The sequence below is a fragment of the Lepus europaeus genome, chromosome 10, assembly GCF_033115175.1.
Source record: "Lepus europaeus isolate LE1 chromosome 10, mLepTim1.pri, whole genome shotgun sequence".
Lineage (NCBI taxonomy): Eukaryota > Metazoa > Chordata > Mammalia > Lagomorpha > Leporidae > Lepus > Lepus europaeus.
In genome coordinates this window covers 102,648,414-102,662,102 of record NC_084836.1, presented here as the reverse complement: position 1 = coordinate 102,662,102, position 13,689 = coordinate 102,648,414, and the positions used below count along the sequence as shown (strand labels likewise).

At 55.0% G+C, this 13,689-nt stretch overlaps 1 protein-coding gene across 2 annotated transcripts in view; it reads left to right on the top strand.

Annotated features, from left to right (window-relative positions):
- Positions 1-13,654, top strand: part of TRPC4AP (transient receptor potential cation channel subfamily C member 4 associated protein) — a 76,632-nt gene extending 62,978 nt beyond the window's left edge. For both annotated transcript variants that reach the window (XM_062204091.1, XM_062204090.1), the window contains exons 10-19: positions 2,878-3,009; positions 4,941-4,999; positions 6,256-6,357; positions 8,170-8,253; positions 9,089-9,179; positions 10,151-10,291; positions 10,807-10,915; positions 11,650-11,762; positions 12,450-12,656; positions 12,784-13,654. In XM_062204091.1, coding sequence (XP_062060075.1) covers positions 2,878-3,009; positions 4,941-4,999; positions 6,256-6,357; positions 8,170-8,253; positions 9,089-9,179; positions 10,151-10,291; positions 10,807-10,915; positions 11,650-11,762; positions 12,450-12,656; positions 12,784-12,921 — 1,176 coding nt within the window. In that variant the 3' untranslated portion in view covers positions 12,922-13,654. The remainder of the gene's footprint in view (positions 1-2,877; positions 3,010-4,940; positions 5,000-6,255; positions 6,358-8,169; positions 8,254-9,088; positions 9,180-10,150; positions 10,292-10,806; positions 10,916-11,649; positions 11,763-12,449; positions 12,657-12,783) is intronic.
- Positions 13,655-13,689: the final 35 nt, after the last annotated feature.

Genomic DNA, 13,689 nt, shown 5'->3' with positions numbered 1-13,689 from the left:
GCTGTCAATTCACGGCCCAGAAGGCTGAGTGATCAGGTGTGGGCCAGGCTGAACCCAGGAGCCCAGCCAGACTGCATCTGGGGCTCACGTGTGAGTGGCAGGGGCCAGGTATTGGGGCCATCTTCCCCTACCTTCCCAAGCACACCAGCAGGTTGCCCAATCTTAAGTGGAGCAGCCGGGACTCAAACAGGCACTCAGATAGGGGATGCCGGTGTTGCAGACAGTGGCTTAACCTTCTGCGCCACAATACTGGCCCCCAGTGTCAGCTTTTTCTAACTGATTAGGCAGAGCTAAGGTTACTTGGAGTGCACATAGTGACCAATATATGTATCACCCCTACCTCCCTGCCCCCAAGGACGGGATAAACCATGGCTGAGTTTGAGTAGCGGCCTGGCCAGTGGAACAGATGTCATTTCACTTTAGCCCTCAGTCTGACAGATTCTGGGCTTGTGTGTCTAACACTGATTGGAGGCTGTGTCTTCTGTGTCCAAAGAAGAGGTGCACGGGAATGGAGCTGCCAGGGGTGCCTTGTCGGGTTTGTCTCACACAAACGCATGCCAGTGACGGCCAGGAAAGTGGCAGAGTTAGGATCAAACTCTTGAGTTAGTGCCATTTGCAGTCGTTGAGCACAGTGCTGTGCTTGGGGTTCCATTCACTTCCATTCTGCTTCCAGCAGCCCTTAGCAAGGGGAGGAAGAGTTTTGTTTCATGTTATGTGAAAACAAATGCATAGCAGGTAAAGCCGCCTGCAGCACTGGCATCCCATATGGGTGCTGGTCCGTGTCCTGGCTGCACTTCTCATCCGGCTCCCTGGTAATGGCCTGGGAAGGCAGTGAACGGTGGCCCAAGTACTTGGGCCCCTGCATGTACGTGGGAGACCTAGAAGACACTTCTGGCCTCCGGCTTTAGACATGTCCAACTCTGGCCATAGCAGCCACTTGGGGAGTAAACCAGCAGATGGAAGATCTCTCTCTCTCTCTCTCTCTGTCTCTTCTCTACCTATCTCTCTGTAACTCTTTCAAATAAACGAATAAATAAATCTGAAAAAAAGAAAAAACCCAAATTTTCATAGGTAAATGATTTCCCATATTTCTGTCTTAAAAGATAGGCATTAACGAGGCCCTGTTCCCTGATGTCCCCTCAGAGCCTTGGCAGCCAGTTTGACCACTTTTTAGAGGTTTTTTTTCTCTTTAACAATCAGTTATGTAGCATGTCCACACTTGATTTCTTAATGTATCTTGGCAGTTGAAGTCACTGCGTGGAAAAAAACCCTTGATTCTTTTTTACTGGTATTTTGTATCCCACTGAGTGGATGCGCCATAGTTTGGCTAACCCCCATTGATGTAAGTACAGATCATGTCTTTTTTTGGTTTTACAAATAATAGTTCCATGAGTATTGTTTTAAATATGCCATTTGCAGTTCATATAGGTGTGTCTGAGAATAAATCCTTCAGGTACAGTTGTTAGTCCCAGGAGCTGTGGGTTTGGAGTTTTTGGAGATACTGCCCAACCATGGTTCTTGTGCGATTAGGACCAGCGGGCCTTCCCACCAGCAGTGTGTGCGTGATGCCCAGGAGCCAAAGTGGTGCCAGCGTCAGATGAGACTCCTCTTTGCCAGCCTGAAAAAGTGGAGACCTGGCTGGAATTTGAATTCCTCTTACTATTACAAAGTGATGTTGAGCTCTTTTCATATACTTGAGAGCCATTTCTGTTTTCCTAGTGCGTTCACGTGCTCTCTCTCACCCCCCCACCATATGCATGTGTGTGTGTGTATATAAAAGCTTTATATATATATAACATATATGTTATAATGGTGTATATATATATATATATACACACACACCATTTCTCTCTCTCTCCCTCTCTCTACATAGATATAGAGAGAAATTTATTTTTTATTTTATTTGAAAGGCAGAGTTAGAGACAGACATCTTCCATCTGCTAGCTCACTCCCCAGATGGCTGAATGGCTAGGGCTGGACCAGGCTGAAGCCGGAAGCCAGGAGTTTCGTCCGGTTTCCCATGTGAATGCAGGGGCCGAGCACTTGGGCCATCTTCCACTGCTTTCCCAGGTGCATTATCAGGGAGCTGGATTGGAAGTGGAGCAGCGGGGATTCAAACTGGCACCCATATGGGATGCTGGCACTGCAGGTGGCAGCTTTACCAACTATACCATGATGCTGGCCCCTCCTGTCTATATTCTTTGTCTTTTTTTCCCTGTAGGATTGATCTTTTTGTTTAAGACTAGACTCTTTTGTAGAAGAAATTAACTCTTTACCTGCATGAAAATTGCCAATGTGTTTTCTCTATTTGCATATTTCATTTTTGACTTTCCTTATTTTGAGTTTTGCCATGCAAAATTTTAGAAGGTTTGGTTGAAATCAACAATCTCTCTTTTGGCATCTGGGTTTTGTATGATTCTTTGGAAAGGTTTTCCCAAAACCTGATTTTTCGTTTCCCATTTTTGTTTTTTTGGTGTCTTCACATAGATTTTTCCAGGATCCTTAGAGCTCCGTCTTTAGTTCTTGTGTTTTGCCTCCAGTTGAGGCATGTTTTCATTCTGGCAACAAGGATGGGAAACGAGTAAGGAGCTTGCTGAGGTTACAAAGTCCGCACATGGTGGAGCTAAGAGCGACACCAGGACCATCTGAATCCAAAACTCAGACTTGCCAGATAGGACCTGTGTGCAGGGTGACTTGTGGGGCTGCTGTGAGTGCCAGTGAGCAAAGGTGGGAGCGCGTTTGTGTGAAGAAGGAGCAGCACCCCACAGCGACGGCCACCTTCTCTGTTCTGAAGGTGGTGACTGACTGCTGAGCTCGAGGCTTTGCTACCTCTTTGAAGCACTTCTGTCTGAATACTTCTGCTTCCTCCCCATCCAGGTTCACAGAATGATTGCAGAGTTCAAGCTGATCCCTGGACTCAATAATTTGTTTGACAAGCTGATTTGGAGGAAGCATTCAGCATCTGCCCTTGTCCTCCACGGTCACAACCAGAACTGTGACTGTAGCCCGGTGAGCGGGGCCCCCGGGGACAGCTGAGGCTTGATGTGTGGAGTAGTGTTTAAGACCTGCCGCTCACCCTTAGGCCTGTGATTCTTCTGGAGTGGAGCAGAAACTGCAAGACAATTTACAGTCCTGGAACTGGAAGCTGCCTTGGGGCTAACTCTCCATCCATGCAGAAATCCTCCTGCCTGGAGCCCTTCTGCCTGCTTCATCTTGTACCCCCTGGGGTGGGGCAGGGGGTGGGGGTCTTACCTCCCTGCAGACAGGGCCGCTGCTCCAGCAACAAGATTTTCCATATTTTGTCTTACGATTTGTACCCAAACCACCAATGGTGCAAATCAAAAAAAGACATCAGGTTGGTTTGGTTTTCTAGAGCCAAGGATTTGCTGCCTCATCTCACAGTGCCCTAGAGCGAGCACTGAGCTGGGAATGAGAAGGCCCCCTGTGCCGTGTAGCTTTTTGAGGAGCTGGAATGAGTCACTGAATGTCTGAGCCTCTGTTTTCCTGCGGCAGGAGGGTAGTGTTCTGTGCCTGCCAGCTCCTCAGCAGTGTGAGAGGGCAGGTGCCCTGGGGCCGTGGCTGCACAGCCATCAGGGCCTAGTGCCAGGGGTCCTGGTCTCGGTGTTGTGTTCTGGGGACCTTGCTCCCTGCCCTGTCTTGCACGTTACCATTTTTCTCTTTGGCCTTGTTAGAGTTGCTTTTCAATGCATCCATTTGAGTTTTTAATTTTTTTAAGTTTTTTTTTAATTTATTTTTTATTTGACAGGTAGAGTTACAGACAGTGAAAGAGAGACAGAGAGAAAGGTCTTCCTTCCGTTGGTTCACCCCCCAAATGGCCGCTATGGCCGGAGCTATGCCGATCTGAAGCCAGGAGCCAGGTGCTTCCTCCTGGTCTCCCATGCGGGTACAGGGGCCCAAGCACTTGGGCCATCCTCTATTGCCTTCCCGGGCCACAGCAGAGAGCTGGACTGGAAGAGGAGCAACCAGGATTAGAACTGGCTCCCATATAGGATGCTGGTGCCACAGGCGAGGATTAACCTAGTGCGCCATGGCGCCAGCCCCAAGTTTTTAATTTTAAATGAATGTATTTTGTATTTCTAGACATTCAGTCTGACTCTCTTTCAGAAATCCCTTGGTCTTTGTTCATCACATTAATCTCTTCAGTCCTGTGACATGCTGTCTCTGTAGTCATTTGTAGCCTTCTTTCTTATTTCTTAGGGCCTTTCTCAGTTGCCTGTAGAGACCTCTAATGCTTGCGTGGGGTCTTCAGACTCCGAGCGAATGTCGCCTTGTGTGCAGCAGCGTCTTTGGAGGGGCTGCCTGCAGCAGGCCTTGCTTCCCTGCTGGGTTCCCGGCAGCCGCTGCCCTGGGAGTGTTTGCAGCGCCGTTTTGCTTTTGTCTGCTGGGCACTTTGGGGGATACAGTTTTCACATCTGGTTTCTCTCTGGTCGAGTGAGCCTAGGGTTTGCGCTTCTCCTGGGAGGCTCCCTCTGACCTGGGCAGAGCCGGGCTTCTTTGCAAGTGCCTGACTCACAGGTCAGGTCTTCCTAAGCCTTCTTTCTCCTAGTGTACTCATTGCTCAGATGAGTCCCTGCAGGGCCTGGACAGCCAGCTGGGGTGATGAGCAGATTCAGGGCTCACTGCTCTGAGCTCGGTTCTTTCTTCCTTTCTATGAGCTTAGCCTCGTGTTTAAAGGATTTGCTGACTTTTTGTGCCCCGTAACTGAGATACGTTTAGCAGGAAGGGTCCACATGAGCTCCATTTTCCCTTGGCCAAATATGGAAGCCAGCAGCTGACTTTGTAACTAAAGAGTCTCCACTGTGCCTCAGGACAGAGGCCCAGAGAGGCACAGTGGCAGGGCCAGGCATTGAGCTGGGGTCTGCCCGGCTGTATTTTGGGATGCTGTGACTGCTGACCCTGAGGACACACATGTGTTGCAGGACATCACCTTGAAGATACAGTTTCTGCGGCTTCTCCAGAGTTTCAGCGACCACCATGAGTAAGTACCACGCACCCTGTGGGAGATGGGCTGGGCGGTCTTCTGAAGGCCCCGCCTCCTTTTCTCATCACTGAGCTACCTCAGGAGGCAGACCTGTGAGCTGGTGGAACCCACTGTCAGCTCAGGTTACCACGTGTGGCTGCCTGGCGGTGACACTGTGGCAAGAGCTGCTGATCTGTCCGGTCCTTCCCTGCCCTTGCTACCCTCACAAGTGAGCACAGAGGTCACTGGGGCCTGGGACTCCTGGAGTCGATACCGCTCACAGCCGACTGTCCCTGAGCCAGGAGCACCCTTGGGACAGTGGCCACTTGCCTGCCTGCTGACTGACCGCCGACAGGATGTGTGTTCTCTCATTTTTCTTCAGACTTTGATAGAGACTGTACAGGAAGGTGATTCTCCACTGTAAGAAAAATAGTGCAGGGGAGGGTGTGGAGCAGCTTATCCTTGACCGTGACATTGGGGTTGGTGTGGTGGGTCCGTGGTGAGATGGAAGGACGGGCCATGCTGCTCAGCTCCAGCTGCTCGTGGGTGCACAGGAAACTGCACCCACAGTTGCATGGCTTCTGATTTTCCCCTCAAGGAGAGCCAGAAGTCCAAAGGAGAGCCAGAAGTCCAAGGCATGTGGAAGGTCTGAGTTCTAAGTGTTGAGCTGAATTCCTTGGGAATGTTGGTGAGCTAACTGGACAGTGCAGAGGACAGGTGTGGACGCAGGGGCTTCTCCTATGCAGCTCTCTCCAAACTCTTGTGAGCGTCTGTGTGGCTGAAGGCTGTAGAGAGGTGCCAGGAAGTCTATGAACCTCCTAGAAAGTGGCGACAATAGATTCTGAAAGTGCGCGTTTTTCCCTGAGGAAAGTGGTACCCAGCTTTCATCCGACTGGCATCTGAGTGCTTCTGTGTGCCAGACTGGGGGCCCTGGGGATGAATGAAAACTCACGACTCTGCTGTCATGAAGGGCGTGTTCTGGGAAGGGGGGCGACATTCCTCAGAGGACATTGGAATGGAGACAGAATCGGGAGGGAAGTGGCCTGACCTGTGAGAGTGACCAGGGGTCCTGGCGGCCAGAGCGGGTCTCCTCGCCCACCTCTGGTCAGCCGAGACCTGCAGGCACACTCCTGCGGGTGCTGGCACGGGGCTGAAAGGTGCCGCTGGAGTGTCACTTCTCTCCATGAGCAATGGCCAGGGACTCCCTGCACCAGCCCAGTGCCGACCAGCAGCCCCGCTCCTGTCCTTGACCCTTTCCAATCCATTTTGTTCAGGAACAAGTACTTGCTTCTTAACAACCAGGAGCTGAATGAACTCAGTGCCATCTCTCTCAAGGCCAACATCCCCGAGGTGGAGGCCGTTCTCAACACGGACAGGTGAGGGGAGGGGCGGCTGTGGCCTGCAGATGGACACACGTGGGAGAGCCTGCTTGTCCTTTCTCACTCACTCGGAGCTGCAGTGCCCGAGACCCCTGTGCCGGGCGCTGTACTCCATCCCCTGCATTTTCTGCTCAGCCTCACGGCGGCCCCAGGCGGGACGTCACCACCACCGTTTTACAGACGACAGCAGGGGCTCCGAGGGGCCCCTGCCAAAGGCCAGGCGTGCTCCGTCCCTGCCCCCGTCACGTGTGTCTGACACTGCCGCTGTGTACTCCTCTGTTGCCCTGTGGCAGCTTCAGCCCCACAGGGCGAACAAGCAGGCTCTGCCAGCAGGCCTCTGCGTTGGGATGCGGGGCAGCCCGGCGACAGCTCCCGGGGCTCAGTCAGGGGAACAGGTGCCAGTAGCAGGAGCCAGCATACTCCAGCCTTCACTTTTTTTTTTGACAGGCAGAGTGGACAGTGAGAGAGAGAGAGAGACAGAGAGAAAGGTCTTCCTTTACTGTTGGTTCACCCTCCAATGGCCACTGCGGCCAGCACACCGCGCTGATCCGAAACCAGGAGCCAGGTGCTTCTCCTGGTCTCCCATGCGGGTGCAGGGCCCAAGGACTTGGGCCATCCTCCACTACCTTCCCGGGCCATAGCAGAGAGCTGGCCTGGAAGAGGGGCAACTGGGACAGAATCCGGTGCCCTGACCGGGACTAGAACCCGGTGTGCCGGCACCGCAGGTGATGGATTAGCCTAGTGAGCCATGGTGCTGGCCTGCCTTTTTTTTTTTTTTTTTTTTTAAGATTTATTTATTTATTTGAAAGTCAGTTACACAGAGAGAGAAGGAAAGGCAGAGAAAGAGAGAGTGAAGTCTTCCATCCACTGGTTCACTCCCCAGTTGGCTGCAATGGCTGGAGCTGTGCCAATCCGAATCCAGAAGCCAGGAGCCTCTTCCAGGTCTCCTACGTGGATGCAGGGGCCCAAGGACCTGGGCCATCCTCCACTGCTTTCCCAGGCCTAGCAGAGATCTGGATCGGAAGCGGGGCAGCCAGGACTTGAACCGGCGCCCATATGGGATGCCGGCACTGCAGGCAGCTCCCAGCCTTTTCTTTTTAAAGGCAGCAGAACTTTTGTTCAGGTGAAATTGTGCACAGTGCTGTCCCAGTGTGTGCACAGTGCTGTCCCGGTGTGCACAGTGCTGTCCTGGTGTGCACAGTGCTATCCCGGTGTGCACAGTGCTGTCCCGGTGTGTGCACAGTGGTTCAGAGCAGAGCTGGTCTCTGGAGAGGATTCGAAGGGCAAACCCTCACCTGTGTGGCCATCTCTTCCCGTGGTGAGGCCTGAGCCATTTCCTCATCTCCCGACTTTGCTTCACCGCTCTGGAAGCTGAGAGCTGGAGGCACTGGTACTTGTCTAGGGCTCTGCTGCCACTGAGTCTGAAACGAGGAGTGCCCTGGCCCCCGCCCTGCTGGCACAAAGTGGGCCCCCCCAGGAGACTGTTGTAGACCCAGTCGGGGGGGGGGGGAGCAAACCACCCTTCAGCTGTTCTGGGCCCTGACTGGCTCTGGATGTGCGTCTGGCCTCATACCACGTCTAGGAAGGAGAAGCTGTCCTGAGATGCAGGGGGAGCGCATGTGGCTGTGCAGTGTGTGGCCGCAGGAGCCCTGGGTGCTCTGGGCTCAGAGGGAGCAGGAGGGCATCCTCCAGACTCAGAAAACGTCCCTGTGTGTTTTCACCCACCTAACCTAGCAGAGTGACGCAGCCCAAGGCCCCTGGCAGCCTCAGGTCTGCCACCAATGCCCTCGTCGTCTTTGTTTGTCTTAGGAGTTTGGTGTGTGATGGCAAGAGGGGCTTGTTAACTCGACTGCTGCAGGTCATGAAGAAGGAGCCTGCTGAGTCATCCTTCAGGTGGGTCTGAGGGGCGGGTCTGACCCTTCCGCAGTGACGGGAGCACGTGTCTCACATGGTCAGTCACTGGCATCCACCCCTGCACTGTGGTCAGCGTTGATCGCCTCCGGCCCGAGTCGACGCAGCAGATAATGTGGGCGCCACCCTGCCCATTCACCAGGCTCCTGCTCTGTGTGGCTGCTGGGCAGAGTGCCCCGCGCGGATGGGGAGCGAGTGTGAGCAGAAACCTCTCTGAATGTGGTGTGGACGTAAGTGGAGCCAGAGGCTGGGGGAGCAGAGGAGAGCCCCTTCCCCTGCTGGGTGCTGGCCAGCGACACCTCAGAGTCCAGAGTGGTCTGTGCTGAGCCTTAAGGCTGTGGACAGGAGGATTCCCAGCAGGGCCAGTGTGAGCACTCGGCAGGCTGTCTTCCTTGTGGGCTCTTGTTACCGTGGCCTACCATGCCCACACTCTGCGACGTGGGTCCCAGCTCTGACCTCTGGGTCACGTGCTCAGCATCAGCCACCTCCCCGCAAGGCCAGCCCATCAGCTTCCTCCACTCTTTCCCCTCAGTTCACGTCTTCCTGTTCTGGAAGGGCAAAGCGTGTCCTCACAGGGGACTCACTGCAGCCCCTTCCGGAGCCCATTGCCTTCTGTCAGCTCCACGGGGATGGGGCTTCTGTTGCTCACTGCTGTGTCCCCAAGACCTGGGGTGAGGCCTGCTGCCCGGAAGCTGTTCATTTATTCACGCTGAGTAGATTAAAAGAGAGCAGACATCTCCCAGGCCTGGGGACATTGAGTATGAACCAGAAGAGGGCAGCCTTAGCCGCCTAGGCCAGCGCTGTGTTTGGGTTGCAGGTTTTGGCAAGCCCGCGCTGTGGAGAGTTTCCTGCGAGGGACCACCTCCTACGCCGACCAGATGTTCCTGCTGAAGCGAGGCCTTCTGGAGGTACGGCCTGGAAAGCAGCGGCCCCACTGCTGTGCTGTCCTGAGCCTTCCACAGCTCACTGGGAGCAGACTCGGGCTCCGCTCTGTACATGCTAATGCAGATTGCCCTAGTGTTTGCCCTGGGTTCCAACTGTGGCTTCCCCGTGGGTGCTGGAAGGGTGATTGAGGGACTCAGGGCTGACCATGCAGGAGGAAAGGGTCTGCAGTCGCCCAGCAAGGCTTTTTGACCCTGAGGATATTTTGATCCGACTGAAAATAATTTTCCTTTATTGACTCATGTCCTTCAGAAAAACATTTACAAAAAGGGAAGATACAAAAACAGCCAGATTGTAGTTTTAGATATGGACAAGAAACTGGCTCATGAATTTATGTAAAATCCATATGGGAAAGAAAATAATCCAAATCAGTGTAACTTCAAAAACATGAAATGTTAAATGTTGGAAACCATTTACCTATAATGGAACACGTCATCAAGGAGGTGAAAATTGGCTTAGCTCTTGATAAAAACCCATTGATTTTGGTGTGATTTTTTAAATGGTCCCATTCATAAACACAGCCACGGGGTCACAGTGTGTCCTGTGCCCTTCCTTAATGGTCCCATTCATAAACGCAGCCACGGGGTCACAGTGTGTCCTGTGCCCTTCCTTTACTTGGGTGGTCGCAGTGCCAGGGCAGTGGCTGATGCCAGAAGTGAGATCCGCAGAGCACAGAGCAGGTCAGCCTCAGCTGAGCCTGAGCACGCGAGGGGTTGTGCCACACTCCCAGCCTACCGCTCCTGGCCAGGTGCGTCAGCCTGACCTGCGCTTGGTGCCACCGGCATCCTAGGCCAAGAATCTACGTGAGGCTAAGGTTCCGTGGACCGGATGCTTGCTCAGAACAGATGTGTGGTGTGATCTCTGTGCCAGTCCCTGTAGGAGGCAGGTTGGGGCCGGCCCAAGTCACACCCTGGTCACCCTGTCCCCTTGTGCCCAGCATATTCTGTACTGCATTGTGGACAGCGAGTGCAAATCAAGGGATGTGCTCCAGAGCTACTTCGACCTCCTGGGGGAACTGATGAAGTTTAATGTTGATGCATTCAAGAGATTCAATAAGTACATCAACACTGATGCAAAGGTAAGGTCAATCTATGGCTCTCTGAGGGTTGCTGGATTGTCCAGAAGTTACCTTGGAGCCCTTGTCTGCCAGTCTGGAAACTGGAAGGTGCTGGGGACTCTGTGGCAGTCTTCAATGGATATTCCTAGCACCTACTCTGCCGGGTACCTTGCTAGACCCTGGGAACGTAAACAAAAACCTTGGCTGCTTGAGGGGGGCTGTGAAACTGCAGGGACGCATTGCAGTAGGTGCCACTGTGGGATCCCCAGGCAGGAGGCACCAGGCCTGGTGTGACAAACTCAGAGCAGTGGGGTAAAGTTTTTCTTAGAGCCTAGCGTCTTCTGTGCAGAAGCCTTGACAGAGGGTCTGGGCTGAGCTGCAGCGCTCAGCAGCTGGGTGGGAAGGACGGTCACTCAGCTCGTCTGTCTCCGGATCCCTGTCTGTGATGCCAGGGGCCTTGCAGGGACTGCCCACGTGGGCCACGGCCATCTCCGGCCTGCAGCCCACTGCCCCCATGAGCCCCGGCTGTGCTGCAGTTCCAGGTGTTCCTGAAGCAGATCAACAGCTCGCTGGTGGATTCCAACATGCTGGTGCGCTGTGTCACTCTGTCGCTCGACCGATTTGAAAACCAGGTGGATATGAAAGGTAAAAGGCCAGGATGCTGAGGCAGCTGGGTCCAGTGTGACCATGCTCACGCCAGCACATGGCCTGCAGCAAGGAGATGGGAGTGACCGCATGGCTGGCGTCGGGGGCTCTCTAACACACTTCGGAAAGGAAAAACCCATTGTTGCAGCAAAAAGCAAACCAAAACAGTAACTTTGCTCTTGTAGGCCGGGATTGCCTGTGTAAGCTGGAGTCCTCCGTCCTGTCCCCAGACTGTAGTGTTCCCCTGGGCGGACTCTGGGGGGTGGGGGGTGAGCTCACCTGGAGTTGCTTGCACACACGATATGTATGTGCGCATATGCTTCCCCCCCAGAGAGGGTCTGTTAAACTGACATGGGTCCCTCATTAGGTCCCTGTCATGGATGGCAGGAAGTCATTTGGGAATTGAGGTGTTGACCCCCTTTTTCTGCCCCAGAGAGTTTATTCCGGGGCGCAGTCAGCTGTTGTCAGATGTGGGTACACGCTGTGACTCCAACAGTGGGCGCTGGCACCGTGACAGCGTTGGGGGAGCCATTCCATTAGGAGCTCTGGAAGATGGATCAGGCTTGCGTTCATTGTGTTTCTTGATTTAGTGCCGTTAATTTGGTCTCGCTGTGTGGAGAGGAGGGCCTACAGGACCAGGAGGGGTGCCCCCGGCAGGGCTGGGAGGAGAGTGCACGCCCAGCTGGCAGAACACCTGGACCTGAGCCTGCTCACCGTTCTGCCTTCCCCCACAGTGGCCGAGGTCTTGTCCGAGTGCCGCCTGCTGGCCTACATATCCCAGGTGCCCACGCAGATGTCCTTCCTCTTCCGCCTCATCAACATCATCCATGTGCAGACGCTGACCCAGGTAAGAGGCCCCGACGGACACCTGGAAGCCGCTTCCCTCGCCCTGGAGCCCAGCAAGTGTGTATCTCCCACCCTGCTCTGCAGGTACAGCTCTGGGCCATTGCTCTAAGGATCTGCCATAAAGCTGGGCCCTTGGAAGGGCGGCACTGTGTTCTCGACTCCCAGTCCCGTGCCAGTCTCCAGTGCCCCTCTTGCTCTGCTGGGCTGTGGAACCCAGCCTCCCTGTGGTCGCCTTGCAGCCCTCACTTCTCGAGCTCACCCCTCCATCCTGGGATGGTGGTTGGTGGTGGTGGGCCTCCCCCTGTTGAGGCCGCCCCGGGGGGCAGTGCTCGAGGAACGGGCAGACCCTGCCTCTTCCCAGCAAGCCTTACAGTGAGAGCCGAGTGCAGGCTGCGCAGTGAGACGACCGCTCCTGACACGTGCACCCAGCCTGCCTGGGCATGGGAGCTTTGCTGGAGCCAAGGTCAGCCAAGGACAGAGTTGCTGTCAGAGTTGGCGAGGGGCTGGCACCCTCCTTTCCCCAGTGCAGTCTCAGTCTGTGCAGAGGCGGCTCAGCGGACTTGACAGGGCGCTGTAGGGCCAGAGCCTGAAGCAACCCTCCTCCTGTCTGCCCAGTGGCTGCCCAGGTTCCCTGGGGGCCACTGAGGCTCCCGTGTGGCCCTGACCTTGCTGGCCCTCGGCCTTGCAGGAGAACGTCAGCTGCCTCAACACCAGCCTGGTGATCCTGATGCTGGCGCGGCGGAAAGAGCGGCTGCCCCTGTACCTGCGGCTGCTGCAGCGGATGGAGCACAGCAAGAAGTACCCTGGCTTCCTGCTCAACAACTTCCACAACCTGCTGCGCTTCTGGCAGCAGCATTACCTGCACAAGGACAAGGACAGCACCTGCCTGGAGAACGTGAGCGCCTGCCTCGGAGTGGGGGAGGGTGGGCCCTGCCTGGGCCGGGGCAGGGCGGCTCTCTGCCCCCTTATGAGGCCCTCCCTGTGGGCAGCAGGCTTCCCCCAACCTCTCTCTTTCTGCTCAGAGCTCCTGCATCAGCTTCTCGTACTGGAAGGAGACAGTGTCCATCCTGTTGAACCCGGATCGCCAGTCACCATCTGCCCTTGTCAGCTACATTGAGGAGCCCTACATGGACATAGACAGGGACTTCACCGAGGAGTGACCTTGGGCCGGGCCTCGGGAGGATGCAGAGCCAGGGCCAGTGTGGGTGAGCGTGGGTACACAGGCCACACGCCCTGCCCTGCTCCTATCCCTCCCCTGCCTCCCCGCTGCTCTCTGCCTGCCCCAGGTCTTCAGGTACAGGTGTGTAGGAGAGGGCGTCCTACAAGCCCTGGGCCTCAGGTCACTGGGGAGCCTCAGTTCCCTCAAGATCCCCATGAGGAAGACGAGGGCACCATGCCTACGCTTCCCACAGGGGCCTGGCCCACCTAGAGATAAGGGACTTTTAAAAATAGCTCTGTCTGAGCTGTCCATCTCTTGGCTGTCAGTCCTGGGGTGTGGAGGGATGGGGTGTGTCTCCCCGTCCCTGGCCTCCAGGCCCAGGCAAAAGAGAAGCTTCTGAGCCCCAGGCCGGGGTGGGGGCACCAGAGTGCACTGCCCTCCCCAAGCCTGCCCCTCCCTTGTTTCCCTTTAGCTCCTCTGGTTCTGTTTGCTCTTTGGCCGCTGTGTTTATCCCAGGGGTTCCCCCCAGAAGTGGGGGGCCTTTTCTCTCCCTCCTGTGGGACACGGGGTGGCTGTGCCTGCCCCACCCCTGCCCCAGGGCAGCGTCTCCTGCCTGAGCCCAGACACAGGAGCCTGGCTGGGAGCCCACCCTCAGCCCCTCCTTGTGTTGCCAATTTATTAACAGCAAATAAACCAATCAAATGGAGACTATTAAAGAACTTTATTTTAAATGACTGATGTGGACTGGCTTTTGTCCGTTGGGTGGTGT